Source organism: Podarcis pityusensis (assembly GCF_964106645.2).
Source record: "Podarcis pityusensis genome assembly, chromosome: 12".
NCBI classification, from domain to species: domain Eukaryota; kingdom Metazoa; phylum Chordata; class Lepidosauria; order Squamata; family Lacertidae; genus Podarcis; species Podarcis pityusensis.
Genome location: NC_138037.1, coordinates 50,878,805 through 50,893,908, shown reverse-complemented (window position 1 = coordinate 50,893,908; position 15,104 = coordinate 50,878,805). Strand labels below are relative to the sequence as shown.

At 41.5% G+C, this 15,104-nt stretch overlaps 1 protein-coding gene across 21 annotated transcripts in view; it reads right to left on the bottom strand.

Moving 5' to 3' along the window:
- Positions 1 to 15,104, bottom strand: part of ARPP21 (cAMP regulated phosphoprotein 21) — a 233,299-nt gene that overhangs the window by 60,366 nt on the left and 157,829 nt on the right. For 18 of the 21 annotated variants that reach the window (XM_080975816.1, XM_080975817.1, XM_080975818.1 and 15 more), the window contains 3 exons: positions 9,473 to 9,510; positions 7,588 to 7,641; positions 3,479 to 3,711 (listed from right to left, as the gene is read on the bottom strand). In XM_080975816.1, coding sequence (XP_080831942.1) covers positions 3,479 to 3,711; positions 7,588 to 7,641; positions 9,473 to 9,510 — 325 coding nt within the window. The remainder of the gene's footprint in view (positions 1 to 3,478; positions 3,712 to 7,587; positions 7,642 to 9,472; positions 9,511 to 15,104) is intronic. The other 3 variants (XM_080975806.1, XM_080975811.1, XM_080975808.1) reach the window with 1 other exon arrangement.

Here is a 15,104-nt window from a genome sequence, read left to right as displayed (position 1 = left end):
CAAGCCCAAGGTGGCATACAAAAGAAAGAAAGAAAGAAAGAAAGAAAGAAAGAAAGAAAGAAAGAGAGAAAATTCTTCAACCAAGCTCTTGGAGGAACAACAAAAAGTGTTTACCGTATTTTTCGCCCTATAGGGCACACCGCCCTATAGGGCACACCTAGGTTTTTTTGGGGGGGGGGATAAAGAAAAATTTTTTTATTTCTCCCCCAGGCGCGGGGCTGGGGGCTTCCCCTGACCCCAGCCCCCAGAACAGGCTGCTATCCACAAGACTTGGGAGCCTGGCGGGAAGTCGCGCCGGGCTCCCAAGGCTTGCGGATAGCTTCCTGAAGCCTGGAGATCGAGAGGGGTCGGTGCGCACCAACCCCTCTCGCTCTCCCGGCTTCAGCGAAAGCCTGCATTCGCTCCATAGGACGCACACACATTTCCCCTTCATTTTTGGAGGGGAAAAAGTACGTTGTAACAAGGAAAAAGATGCTATAAAATGCTGCCCTTGGAACTTCCTGTCAATCCTGGATGTAGGGAATGTGAATGAATGTCAGTGATGGATGATGCTATATCACTACTATTAATAATGTCTTTTGAAAGTAAAGTCATTCTAAGTGTGAACCTGCGGATCGATAACTTGTTAGAATTCACTGTGCTGCTGCATCTAAAGCACAGAACATTATCAGAACTTGTATAAGGTAGCCAACATTTTCAGAAATTTAATTTTAGTTAGCTTCTAAAAACTGAAGAATGTTACTTTTATTATTATAGCAATATTTTTTTAAAAAAGAGGATGTACTTTATTTAAAAATGCATCATGTGGCTGGTTGGCATAGCTTTTATACCAAGCTAATAACTTGGATCATGAATGACTGTGCAAAGCCCATTCAAAAAGTCTTCCACTCCAAGTATTAGTGATTCAGTCACTACAGGGGAAGTTAACTGAATGATCAGAGGGGTTTTTTTGGAACGTTCACCTCAACTTTTCCTGGATGTGCGAAGAGAAAAAGAAAGAAAATTTGGACTTCTCACACTAACAGTTCATTGCTGGATGAAAAACAATGGTGTTTTATTCTATCACACCATACTACATCAAGGAGCAGCTGATTCCTACAAGTTTTAAGGCTCCCTAACTTTCAGAAAACTGAACATGCACTTAGGAGTCTGGTTAATATTTTCTGCTGTCTCTGCTGCCAGCCTAAGGTTGGAATCTTGGGCCTTATGTTGTATGAGGTCAAAGAGGGAGTATTTATTTTCCCCCTTCAAACTCTTGTAAGAAGCAGAGTTTATGGCCAGGACAGGTCTCAGATTTGGATATGGCATGGGCTGGCCAGTGGCTTTGCCAACAGCCCACTGCCAACTGAGAAGATCTCTCATTTCTTAATGGGAAAAGTAACTGGCAACTGTTGAAATGAAGTGGGAAAAGGGAGATCACCCTAGAAGCAGCTGTGATGTTGCAGGAGCCTCTGTGATCACCTCTCATTTCCAAGGGGGAGTAGTGCAGCAGGTCGTGTCCCTCATTTGATGGGGACATCTGGAAAAGGGCCTCTGGAGATGACTTCAGGTATAAGAGGAGGCAGCACTTCTGACCCTAAAATTATTCAGGGACTTAAAGGACACCTGTTTCATTGCAAGGGGCTCAAGGATGATCTCCTGCTGAAATGTGTGTGGGAGAAAGCAGGGCAGCGATTCTTTCATGCTCGCTTTACCCCACCAGCACTGTTAGGGCTAAAAATTGTGTGCACAACAATTGTGGGGTGTATGTGTGAAAGGATGGAGGAGAGCTGCACTGTAAAGGGGCCACTAACACCCTGTGCTCAAGGGCCCATAAAACCCTGCACCAAGCCTTCTTGCGAAGGTCATTAGGTTAGGGCAGTGGCATCAGCCCTGATGGTTGCAAAGCATGGACACACCATAAGATGACAAGAGGCAGCGATTCCGAAGATAAAATTGCATATTAAAGGTAAAGGTAAAGGGACCCCTGACCATTAGGTCCAGTCGTGACCGACTCTGGGGTTGCGGCGCTCATCTCGCTCTATAGGCCGAGGGAGCCGGCGTACAGCTTCCGGGTCATGTGGCCAGCATGACTAAGCTGCTTCTGGCGAACCAGAGCAGCGCACGGAAACGCCGTTTACCTTCCCGCCGCAGTGGTACCTATTTATCTACTTGCACTTTGATGTGCTTTTGAACTGCTAGGTTGTCAGGAGCAGGGACCAAGCAATGGGAGCTCACCCCGTCACGGGGATTCGAACTGCCGACCTTCTGATCGGCAAGTCCTAGGCTCTGTGGTTTAACCCACAGCGCCACCCGCATCCCTTTAAAACTGCATATTAAGGAAGCTTAATTAACTTTGCTAGGTTCCCCCAGGTTCCCCCACAAAGGAATGAGATCCTCTGTATTCCACGTATGACCCAGAACATTTGTTTGAAAAAGAGGCAAGTGGGGAAACTAATGCGTTTCTTCTAGCTTATGGACCTATGAGCAAAAACTCATTTTTAGATTTTCCTGTGTTGCATTTGAACTGATGGGAGTTCAACTGATTGCTCCCTTGTATCACAATATGATCTGCATATCTCAGTGGACACTCTTCTTCCACTCAATTTACTGACAGTTCTCCACTGAACAAATAACAAAATCTGAAGCACAGTAAAGAACATACTGCAATATGTCGGAGTTTCGTGAGCTATTGCTAACAAAGGTTTGGTAAACCGAGTTTAAGTTTGTGTCCGTACAGCCCTCAGAAAGTGAAAAGCAGTAAATGCTAAAATCAATTTGTAGGCATGGCATTATTAAGGATTACATCCTATAAATTACAGAGTATTCTTATAAGCACAAACCTTGAACCTATACATGCCCTTCCATCCCACAACTGTAGATTTCGTTTGACCTGAGGACCACTGAATCCTGAACTTAAGCATCTTGTAGAAAAGTATTAAAACGTATCTATTATATCTGGCTTTGGGCAGCTGAGGCTAAAGAGGTAAAGCTGTGGTGTATTCTTTGTATACAATGTACACGAAGAACAGATTTAATTCCAATTTAATATGTATTTCCTTTAAGGTCATACGTTTAAAAGCACATGTAACATTGCAGCTAAAGAAGCCTATTTGCTTCCCGTGTACAAATTTAGTAGATCCATCTCCAAATCACAGCCAGAGTTAAAATCAAAACTACGCTTTCTTTTTATTTGTGCTTCCAGAATGAGAAATTAAAACAACATGCGAACACCGAGTGCACATTGCATGCATCCCATTTCACATGGAAAGCGACTAATGGAACCTGTATGTTTTGTGCCCTTTTTGGCCAGGTTTCTTAAATCCATTTTACCCACTAATTATAAGAACCCTGGAGAAGTTGGCATTACACCCACAAATGAAGGTGAAAGACGCAGCGCTAGCATATTTACTGCAGCCAGCTCAGATGCAGAACAATCACGCAGAAGACCCATCCTCTTAGCAGACAAACCTTCTGACAAACCCAATACAGTACTAGCTACCTGTTTTAGACAGTTTGCCGGTACTCCTGTTGCTTGATGAGCTGTCTCCTCTCGTCAGAACAGTTATTCCACCAAAACTTGCTGTCTTTGTTATGGCTGGCTTCAAATTGCGATTGGAGCTGTCTGAGTCTGTGCTGCTCCAGGGCCTCTGGTGGTCTGCCCATTTTAGCTCATTATCAGTACTGCTTTGCCGGCTGCCAGATGTCTTCCCCGTACTATCCCTGTTACCCCTACCACGCAAAAGTGGGGAGGGGAGAGACAAAAACAAATGTATCAGGCCAGAATCCATTTTTGCTCAAGCTGCTGCAAATCTGAAAGAGATCTGAGGTTGGTACACACATGAGAATACACACGAGCAAAAAAGTCAGGATATTTATTGAGTGATTGGTGGGCTTCTGCAAAGGGCTGCTGGGTTGCGTTCAGCTGAGGGATAACAAGATGTGCAGGAGGAAAAGTAGGTCAAAATTTTATCTTTGCCTTTGCTGTTGTGCATGCTTTAGCAAGAAGCCCAACAAACTTCTTCGCCGAGTTTGAAATGCAAGAGCAAATCTGAGGGCACAAAACCATTTATGCTGAAAGAACAGCAGGATGAGATGTAGCCGGATTTTTTTGAACTACAACTCCCAGTCAACATGGCCAGTGATTTGGGAGGATGGGAGTTGTGGTCCATAGCATCTGGAGAGCACCACATTCCTCTGATAGATATTTAAATAATAGTTGCATCTTCACTCTCTTTGCACAATTTAAAAGCCTATAGAATTAACACCGTGTTCTGCATTTCAGAATCACCATGTTAACAGCTAACAACACAACCGTGCAATCAGAGAGGCTGGCCTCTTTTTTTTACAGGTGTACTTTACATTTCCCTGTAGTTTTGACACTTCTCCCACGAAACCTACTTTCACTTCGGTTTCAATTAATTCAAGTTCCACATACAGTCAAAAGCACTTGCACTAATCCAGAACGCGGCAGCTAGACTGGTGACTGGGAGCGGCCGCAGAGACCACATAACACCGGTCTTGAAAGACCTACATTGGCTCCCAGTACGTTTCCAAGCACAATTCAAAGTGTTGGTGTTGACCTTTAAAGCCCTAAACGGCCTTGGTCCAGTATATCTGAAGGAGCGTCTCCACCCCCATCGTTCTACCCGGACACTGAGGTCCAGCACCGAGGGCCTTCTGGCGGTTCCCTCACTGCGAGAAGCCAAGTTACAGGGAACCAGGCAGAGGGCCTTCTCGGTAGTGGCGCCTTCCCTGTGGAACACCCTCCCACCAGATGTCAAAGAGAACAACAACTACCAGGCTTTTAGAAGACATCTGAAGGCAGCCCTGTTTCAGGAAGCTTTTAATGTTTGATGTATTATAGTATTTTAATATTCTTTTGGAAGCCGCCCAGAGTGGCCGGGGAAGCCCAGCCAGATGGGCGGGGTATAAATAATAAATTATTATTATTATTATTATTATTATTATTATTATTGCAAAAAATAATACACATAGCAGTGATAGTCCACCTCTGTATCTGAGTGCTACATGTCACTAATAGATACCCCTAAAACCTTGCTTCCACCCTCATCTTTGTTGTCAAAAACTGCCATTCTGAGGGCCAAACGAGTTGAACCATTAAATGTGTGAATGCATTTAACGTGCTTTGTTGTTGTTTTTTAAAAATAGTAACTGGTAGGGGGAGGTAATGTGGAATATTGGGTGGGGAAGGGCATTTAAGGTGCAGTAATTCAAATAAAATGTTTCCCCTGAAGCTCCTATTTGCCCCACTTTGGTGGGAAACACAGCTTTGAGTGGAGGAACATTGCATGGGAGGTCAATGTTAAATGTCCTTCCTTGTCCGGTGCAGTCCTGCTAGGTCCCTCAGTACAGACACATTAAATGTATTCACACATTTTATGTACTTGCATGTTTGTCCTGGGCCAACTTTGAATCTTTCAAATATATCTTCTTTCAACTCCTTTCAGGGTATTTCACCACACACTTGTACTGAGCCCTTCAGTGGCTCTCTCTTCTTCTATAGCCCATCAAATAGATTCTTGCTGTAATCTTAAACCTCTTAATTCTGCTTTGCTATAATTATCCTTTCTTATTAAACTTTGAGTTGCCCTTTGCTCTTACCCTTTTCAGTAACCTGCCTATTTATCCACTCCTCACATAATTGCCTCGCTGCCGCCTTCAGGCCTCATGTGCTCCGTACAACTTCTACGAACATTCCCTTCGTCTATTCATATTTCCTAGCGTGACACTTATGACAATGCTCCTGGAACTCAAGTATCTATTAGTATTTCTCTGAGCTCCTTAATATAGAAGTTGTTTTCTTGAATCGTTTGTGAAGAAATCAGCAAAATATGCTCATTGAATGCAAACGGTGACTAAGTATATGGTATTGTATCCAGTACCAAACCCTCCACAAAATAGGGAGTGTGCCATTTCTCAAATTGTTACCCGGAACTTCACACTTACACGTTAGAAAACAAAACTACACCCTTACCTTCTAATAGGCATATCCAGTAAACATTACAGTTCACCACATGTAGCTGAGGTTTACATTTCTGTACAGTGTTTGCTGTTTTTCAATTTGACGCACAGAGAAGGAGACTGAATATCATACGCACCAAGTACATTCAACTCACTCAACTTAAAATAGGACCCTTTACCTCTAAAACATAATAATTAAAACTATTTTCTTCTTAAGGGTCTCATATTTGTTGCTGCCACATGCTAGCAGCAGAAGGTGCATCTCAAATCAGAGGAGAGCAGATTTTTCTTTTTAAAAAAATCAGCATTGCAATGAAATTGCCTTTTAAATACTCAGGGAAGCCTGGCTATAATTTTCCTTTTGTTAAGCACACAAACCAAGATCCAGAGATCCATCCCACGTACAGGAGGTTCCAGTATACACAAAGAGCTCCTGTACACATTAAGGCTGGACGATATATCATCCAAAACTGGTTTGAAGTCCATATTGTGATACCGGTTTCATAATTGTTTACCTGGCAATATATTGCGAATCATTATGTCTGTGTGTGCTATGCAAAAATCACAATGTGGGAAAAACCATGAAGCCACCCAGTGCTTCTTCATAGCTCCATCTTTATTTCAGACATTGTGATATATCAGTATATCGTGATGTTTAGCTGGCGATATATCATGATGTTAAAAACCAACCCCACCACTACTGCAGACTGTTGTATGCATCTCAGTGTTCCAGCAGATGTGAGCGTTGAAGAGCAAACCCACTACTTCCATGAGTTACCTGTGTAGAAAGTGCTTTCTAAATACAGTGGTACCTTGGTTTAAGAACAGCTCAGTTTATGAACAACTTGGATTAAGAACGCTGCAAACCTGGAAGTAGGTGTTTTGGTTTGCCTTGGAAGCAGAACATTTTCCGCTTGCTGTTGAGTGTGTTCCATTTGCAAATTGAGTCCCCTGCTGCTATGGGAAACCACGCCTTGGTTTAAGAACGCTTTGGATTAAGAATGGACTTCCAGAACAGATTAAGTTCGTAAACCAAGGTACTACTATATTAAAAATACTAAAAATAAACACAAACAAATAAAAACGGGGGTAGAAGGGGGTGCAGATATGAAATCAACACAAATCCTGGCCTGTTTCCTCTGATTTCACTGACATATTTAGAGATTTCAATAATAGATGCTGAAATTTCACTTCACCATGGTGAAATGACTCCCTAGTTACTTATAAAACTAAAGCCTTCTCTTCCCTTTGTCTTACCAGGATCCCTAAAGTCAATTGACAGTCTCAACCACAATTAGGTATACTATGTACTAGATCCATATATATATATATATATATATATATATATATATATATATATATTCAACTGTGTAACTCTGTCCCTTTCGAGACTAATTTAAGACTCAGTCTTGAGGCACTTCTGAAAGCTTTGCTGGATATGACATTTCCAGGAGAGGAGCTGGGTGTGGTGTGATCAATTTGAGATCTTCTGAAGATTATCTGAATATTTTCAATGGTTTCATTTAGGTTTTGTTAACGCCATAGCCCACTCTGAGGTCAAAGATAAACATTTAAACAATGCAAAATTATAAATATATCCTTAATGATCTGCAGTGTGCATACCTGAAGAGCTGCCTTTTCTTAAGGGTTTCATTGCATATGCTATCCTCCAAGAGCCTGATGAAAATGAAAAGGAAGGAAACACATTCAAAAACAGGGCATTTTGAAAACTTGGATTTAACTCGATGCTTCAGCTGTTATAGCCATATTTTTTTTATCATGCTCCTTATTTTTTAAATAAGACTGCAGTAAAAGGCACAACAGCTTTAGTGCAGGAGCGATAAGGATGATTTTGTACTCTCTTCTTTGATATTGATTTGTGCACACTGAATGGCAGTCCCTTTTCTATAAATTATTTTTGCATTGGTTGCAACATGTTTGCTATAAAAATATATATATTTATGGTAGTGCATCACTCCGTAATGTGACACTAGAGTAGGCTCTGATAACATTAAGACACTCATTATTTTCCAGTAATGTAATTGCAGCCAGAATAATTCCATTTTCCACAAGTCAAGAGCATTTATATATCTGAGAAAGACAGCATGAGCTCTCCTCTGAAACTCAGAATATTCACATACTGTATGTTGTTCTAAGGTGAAATGGCCATCACTGGTGGCAGATTTTACCTGTCATTAAGGGTGGGAGAGATCCAGATCAAACCCTTGAGGCTGTCCATTTGTGAAGTTCCCATTTATTCCAGTGATGTTTCCTTGCACTGGAGACCTTACTAGTGAATTCTTCCTCACATTAATTAGTGGAATGAGAAAAGAGCCATTTGGATATTCTAATTCAGTCACTATGATGTCTTGCGACAGCCTTGGATATTCGGTAAAAACTAGTTACATTTCCCCAGTGTGTGTGTGTGCATGCATTTGTTTGTTTTTAATCACTAATATAATATGTAACACACCTAAGAAATTAGTGACTTAAGTGCATCCCATCAATTAAATGATATATCATCTTAATACCCCTTCGCTTATATTTAAACTTAAAACCTCTGCCAAATGCTATGTATTCCTCTGCTCTAATGTTTGCGTATACTCCAGGCAGAGGCAAACTTGGCCCTCCAGATGTTTTGGGACTACAACTCCCATCACCCTTAGCTAACAGGACCAGTGGTCAGGGATGATGGGAACTGTAGTCTCAAAACATCTGGAAGGCCGAGTTTGCCTATGCCTGATATACTCCATGCTAGCTACTTTAAGTTGGGACAAATTAACTGATCCCTCAGCCAAAGTAGCATTAGAATACAAATTGCGGCTATTAAAACATAGTGACTTGGGCCAAGATTTTGCCTCCCATGAATAGAAGGAATGCTTCTATCTGTGGAAGGCTCCTGATCTATTGGAGGAATCCCACTGAGAGAAAAGGGTGAAAAAGTAATTTTCATTTGTCCCCCCCCCCCCATGAAGATCCTATGACCACCCCCTAATCTCTTCCAGGAGGCGGCATGGAAGGCTGCAGGGGAAAGGCTTTTAATACCAGTGGGATCATTCTGGGCTGAACTCTACAACTGTTGCTTGAGACCCAGGTCATAGGAGGAATGCCTCTCCCATTACTTGCCAACACATGCCTTAAATTCTGCTGATAATTTCATCTATAACCACAGCAAATTCCATGGCGACTTGTAGAATGGCCTTTTTGGGTTATGGAACTCCCTTCCATTAGAGATACATTTGTATCTCATGTTGACATCTTTTTGACGGCTCTTAAAGGCATATCTGTTTCATCTGGCTTTGGGGGACGTAAGAGTTAGTTGGACAGTTCCCCTTTATTGTGACTTTGGTGTTGCTGCTATTTTGTGGCTGACCTGTGAATTAGATCATTTTGTGGCTTATGCTGTTTTTTCACTGCAATATTTGAGAACTCAAGTTGAAGGCCTGTCTAAAATATGCCAAATAAGTAAATAACCCAAAATATATACAATGCATATGCACATTTTTACCTGTTATCCAGAAAAATGTTTTCTTGGGAGCAAACTGACTGGAAGACAAAACAAATAAACAAATAAAAAAGCATTTTGGTTGGTAAACAAGGTAACCTTCACATCCGAGTTTTCCAGGTTGAAACTAGAATTACTTTCCATATTCATGCATCATGGATACAATGAATGCTCAAACAATTGTTAACAAGGAATCCATAACAGGTTGTTTTTGTGGGGGTAACCATATATCAATATTTCTTATCTCAGAAGAGTTCAGAGGAGTACAGGTTTCAGATTTTTTTGCGAAGTATAGGAAGTGCTTAAGCAACAATCCCAAAACAAACATGTTTAGAAGTGCTTAAAACCTGCTGAAATCAGAGGAACAGGTATGTTGCAACTAATTTATCAGTTTCAGTGGGGCATAAGAACAGCTAACTTCTTGACTGGAGCCAAGAAGTCAATGAGAGAAAAATGGAAGGAAAATATGCTGAGCTAATAAAACACAGAGTGAGTGAAGCTGAAGCAGGTAGAATAGTTTTAAATCCTGCATGGTTCAATTATAAGAAACAAATTTAAGAAAGCTAATGGTACTTTAACGTGTCCTGGATGGAAAATAATTTGACAAGAAATAAATTCCATTGCCAAGAATCTATCATTTTAACGTTGTTTGAATCCATGAATTATTCTCATTGCCTTTGACTCTGCATTTCCCATTTGTTTTTTGTTCATAACGAGCACAATAGATGTTTTCAGAAAGAAAGAAAAAACCCTCAGCCAAACTTGCAGTGAATTTAAACAAAAGAAGTGAAAATGAATAAGAGACAGAAAGCGAGAGAAGCAAGGAATAGATCAGGTCCATTGCTTCCACAACTATGAAACTGCAGATGATTCAAATTACATCATAAGCCACATCAAATTCTAGTGCTATGAAAGTCCAGATACTGTGTACATTTTCATTTTCAATTTTTTTTTACAGGATGTTCAGAAAGGGGCTTCCGAAAACTGTTGTGATAAATCACAGACATCCATGTTCATTTCTAGTTTTCCCTCATGAAATACATATGTCTGAAGCATTTTGCATAAACTCAGCTGCTGCATGGCTGAGGCCACGGAGGCTGTGGCAATTTACAGTAACAGATATTTCATTTACAAGCTGTAATAGTGATGATGATCCCAACTCCCAATGTAATAATACAGGGTCTCTCATGGAGTATATGAGCCTGACTCATTAAAACGTTCGTTTTCTGTTCAGTGTTGATCGCACAAATTTCACACAAGAAAACAATGCTGTAAGGACACATAGTTTACAGCACGGAGAGAATAACAAATATGTTCATGTGGGGAAAAAACCCCAATACTTCCCCCCATTTTGCTGCTTTACTTATCTTAAGCTGCCCATTTCATTTAATTAACTAATTTGTATTCCCTAAGATGAAACAAAAACATGCAATATAGTTCTCCACCTTTGATGGCATTCATTTTCAGAGAGGCCATAGTTTTGTTGTCAGTGGTGTAAATGTATTAGTGTGCTGTCTGTGTTTCTGCACTACATGCTGGATGTGGAAATTATGAAGGGAACATCGGCTCAGAAATCTGTGTCAGAGAAGACTAGAAGAGCTCAGATGTGCATATGAGGTCAAGTTTGCGGAGTGAACATCGCTTATGAAAATTGCTGTTGTTCATGTGAGGAATAAGGGTAAACAGGACTAAATAGTTATTGAAAAGTGTAAGATGACTGTTACCTCTTCAGTATCTTGAAGGGTATCGGTGTGATCAGCATTACAGTCTTATGGATAAACTCTCAATAATAGCTCCGTTCATCTTCCATGCGGCAGAAGCTGGCACGAGCCATGCCATCTCCTGGAATATGCATTTATCAGTGCTGATGTGGGTCTCCGTGGCACAAAAGACAGACACAGTTTATTACATTACCCTTGCTGTTGTTGTCTTTAAGAAAGAAAGAGCTGACAAGCTTTAGGGGAAGCAAGTTAGCTATTATCATGTTGAGTTTCACTTTGCTCTTTTATATGCAATGCTCCATTTGCTTAATGCTTGTGCTATCATAGCATAGCAATTGCTAACACTACCTTTAAATGTTTCACTTGCCCACCAATCGCAAATTTAAAGGAATGCAGGACAAAAAACCTCAGTGTGCAAATGCATAAATGCATTTGCTTCAAGTCCCGCTGAACTATCTCTACATGCTGAAAACGTCCTACAATCTCCCGTGAGAAGTCTTTTCTTCTGACACTAATTTCCCATTTTCCTCCCAATCCATAGTGTTAATATTTCTGGTAGACGTGTAAGCTATTTTATCTGTAATCAAGTGCTTCGTTAACATAACCTTGTGAAACTATTTGAATGGCTTAAGAAGAGCTTGGGCGGGGGCGGCGCAGACAATAACCAGGGGCTATGTAGAAAGCAGTGTGGATAAAGAAGTCAGTTTGGACCTGGGGTTCAGGTGGCCTTCAACTGTAGCTTAAGTAAGCAATTCCCTGTTCAGTTAGTCATTCTCTCCCCCTTTCCCTAATATCATTACCACTGTATGAAGGAGAGGATAGGGGGAAGCCTCTTCCTCCATGTCCCAGTTACTATCCTTTGGACCACAGGACCCCATGCACTGCAGCCTGAACAACTGTGTCAGGAAACCTGCTATACTTGAGCAGGTGCCTTATGGGACTTAGAACCCTGATCTTGTAGGATCCTACCTTACACAGGGAGTCTATCTGTTATTACCCACCACAGAAGGTCAGCCCCCAATACTTTGGCAATGGGGACATGGGGGATGGTGGCATGTTGGCCCCCTCCGACTTGTGCAGTAGTAGCCACATGGGGGGAAACAACAGAAAAGTGCTTATATGTAATGTAAAATCAAGATTCTGAACTTGCAGCTATCACCAATCTAGAGAGAATGATTTTAAAAAATTATTACTTAGCTGGATCCCACCAAAATCGATGAATCAAGTTGGCCATGGCTTAAACTCCATTGATTTCAGTGAGGCTTAAGCACAACCCTCTAATATGTTTATTATGGTATATAGTGTGTGTATGCGTCTGTCTATCTATCTATCCATCTGAATGAAACTGGGACAAGGTGGATTGCCAGAATGGTATGGACATCTTTGCTCCAAACTTACAAATAAGTAGCCTGCCCCTCTTCCCCCTCACTTCCTTGACCTTTGCTTGTTCTTGTTTTCCCTTTGTGCATGCTCTCTCTCTCTTTCTGACTTGAACCTTCCTTCTTCTGGAGACCACATTCACTCATATTACTTAACTGAACTGTGTTTTAAATCGTTCATGTGACTGCTCCATTACTCTGCTCAAGGTATGTATTTATTCACAAAAAATCCTAAACCACATCGAATTCATTACATGTTCGATTAAACAAAATAAATAGATAATTTCATGGAGGATTGGTCTGTCAATGGATACTGCATGAGAAATATGGTGGGCACTCCATGATAAAATGTAGCATCCTTCTGAAAGAAGGCCGTGTCTGGATGCTTCCCTCAAATGTGACTATTGATTAACCAAGACTGGCCAGTACAGCAAAGTTCCTATGGAAACAATGGGAATAGATCTTATTAATGTTGCCTTCTAATAGTGCTGTGATGATGTGCCATGGCTGTAAATTTAAGTAATAATAGCAGAGTAGTAAAGCCTTTCCTTAAGAGGTATTGAGGCGTTACATATTTATAAAATAAATTTACACATTCCGTGATATGACATTCATGAGAAACGTGTGCACACACATTTAATAACAGAGGGTTTTGTGTCACACAACCTCTGCTGCGCAACCAAACTGCTACTCTTGCCTATTTCCCTCCTTGCAAAAGAGTGTCCTTTGTATGTTTCTTCTGCAATTCTTCCATCACCCACCCCTGTATCTTCTGTTTAGCAACCCAAGCCTCTCTGTTTACACAGCTGCCAATCTGTTCAATTTTCTCCTGACAGCATCTGCTTGTAGCGATGCCAAAGCAGATATTTGAGGCGTATCAGAAGGGTGGGGACAGCATAAATTAAACACAATTTATAATTAAAAAAACAAGGGAAGTTGCTACGGTGGTGTTATTCATGTTCATAATTTATTCATTGCAAATTTCCAATTAAAATGAAATGAAAAAGCTGCTGTATGTAATTTCTGCTCTGCTGTCCTTAATCGAGATCTCTCACTGCCAGTTTCAGGGTCTATATTGGCAAATGTAATATAAATACAGGGCAGGACTTTTCTTTCAGCCGGAACTCGCTGGAACTCAGTTCCAGCACAAGGGAGTCGTTCATGGTGAGCTATCGCACCTCTTTTCTAGGAAAAAAGCACGGATACAGGGTCATATATATTTAGCAAACATGGACACTTTAGCACAAGCTATCTAATGGTTATTGATTCCTTTCATCATCCCCGTGGTGAGTTGGAGCTGGAACAAGAGCTGTATATTTGCATCCATGAAGTTTGAACTTTTGCAACTGGTATATCCACATTGCCTGGAGATGTCCCAGCTTGCAGGCACTCCCCCTCTCAACGCCACACCTAGACCAGATTTTGTTCTTGGTGGGGTTTATTTAAAAAAGGGGGTTTAGAAAAGTTATTGTTGTGGGTTAAAACATTCAGACATGGGCAGCTACAGTTGTGAACCTCATCTCTGCAAATATACTGCAGTTTGTAGAAGTTTGCTTTGGATAATACCTAATGGATGCAGTAATTATTAATTGTTTAAAATTTAGAAAGTCGAGAAATCCAAAGAGATACTATCCTATCCTATTAAAATATCTACTCTGTACGCTACAGCAAAACAGATTTCATATAGAACTGGAGGGAGGGGGACTGACCAACAAACAGGTGCCTGTAATGGGTGGAAGTTGTCCCATGCTTAAGCACCAAATGAAGAGTTTCTTCTCCGAAGCAGGAGAAATGGCAGTAGAGAGACAGAACGTAGATGACTTGGGAAGGGCGTGAATGTCATGTGGTCATACACAGCTGTACATTTCACAGAGTCAGACCATTAGTTGAAATAGCCCAATATAGTTTTCTCACCAGCACTTGATGCTTCTGGGTTGTATTGAAGTACCGTATTTTCAGCTTTATAAGACGCACTCTTCCCCTCCTAAAAAGCAAGGGGAAATGTGGAGCGAATGCAGGCGGGAGGCTTTGCTCAGCGCTCCCTTTAAAGAGCCCCGTGAAGCGTGTGTGCGGCTCTTGGGGGCTTTTCCCCAAGGAAGGAGAGGGGCTGCCCTTCTCCCTCCTCGGGGAAAAGCCCCCAAGAGCCGCACACACACTCCGTGCGCTCTTTAAAGGGAGCGCGGCTCTTGGGGGAGCCTTCCTCCCGCTGCCCGGGAGAGGCTGCGCGCGGCTATCCCATAAGCCAGAACAGCAAGTGTCTATCCCAGAAGTCAGATCCCTCTTGCTGTTCTGGCTTCTGGGATTCAGAATATTTTTTTTCTTGTTTTCCTCCTCCAAAAACTAGGTACATCTTATGGTCTGGTGCGTCTTATAGAGCGAAAAATACGGTAAGTCATTGCATGAATGGAATAACTTCTGCTTGCGCAATGGATTTTCCCTTCCCTCTCCTTCCCTTGCATCCCCCCCCCAACTTTAAATCTGCTCTGCTTCCCCTCACCCTAACCATCCAGAGCAGGTAAGGGGAAATTCTGTTGT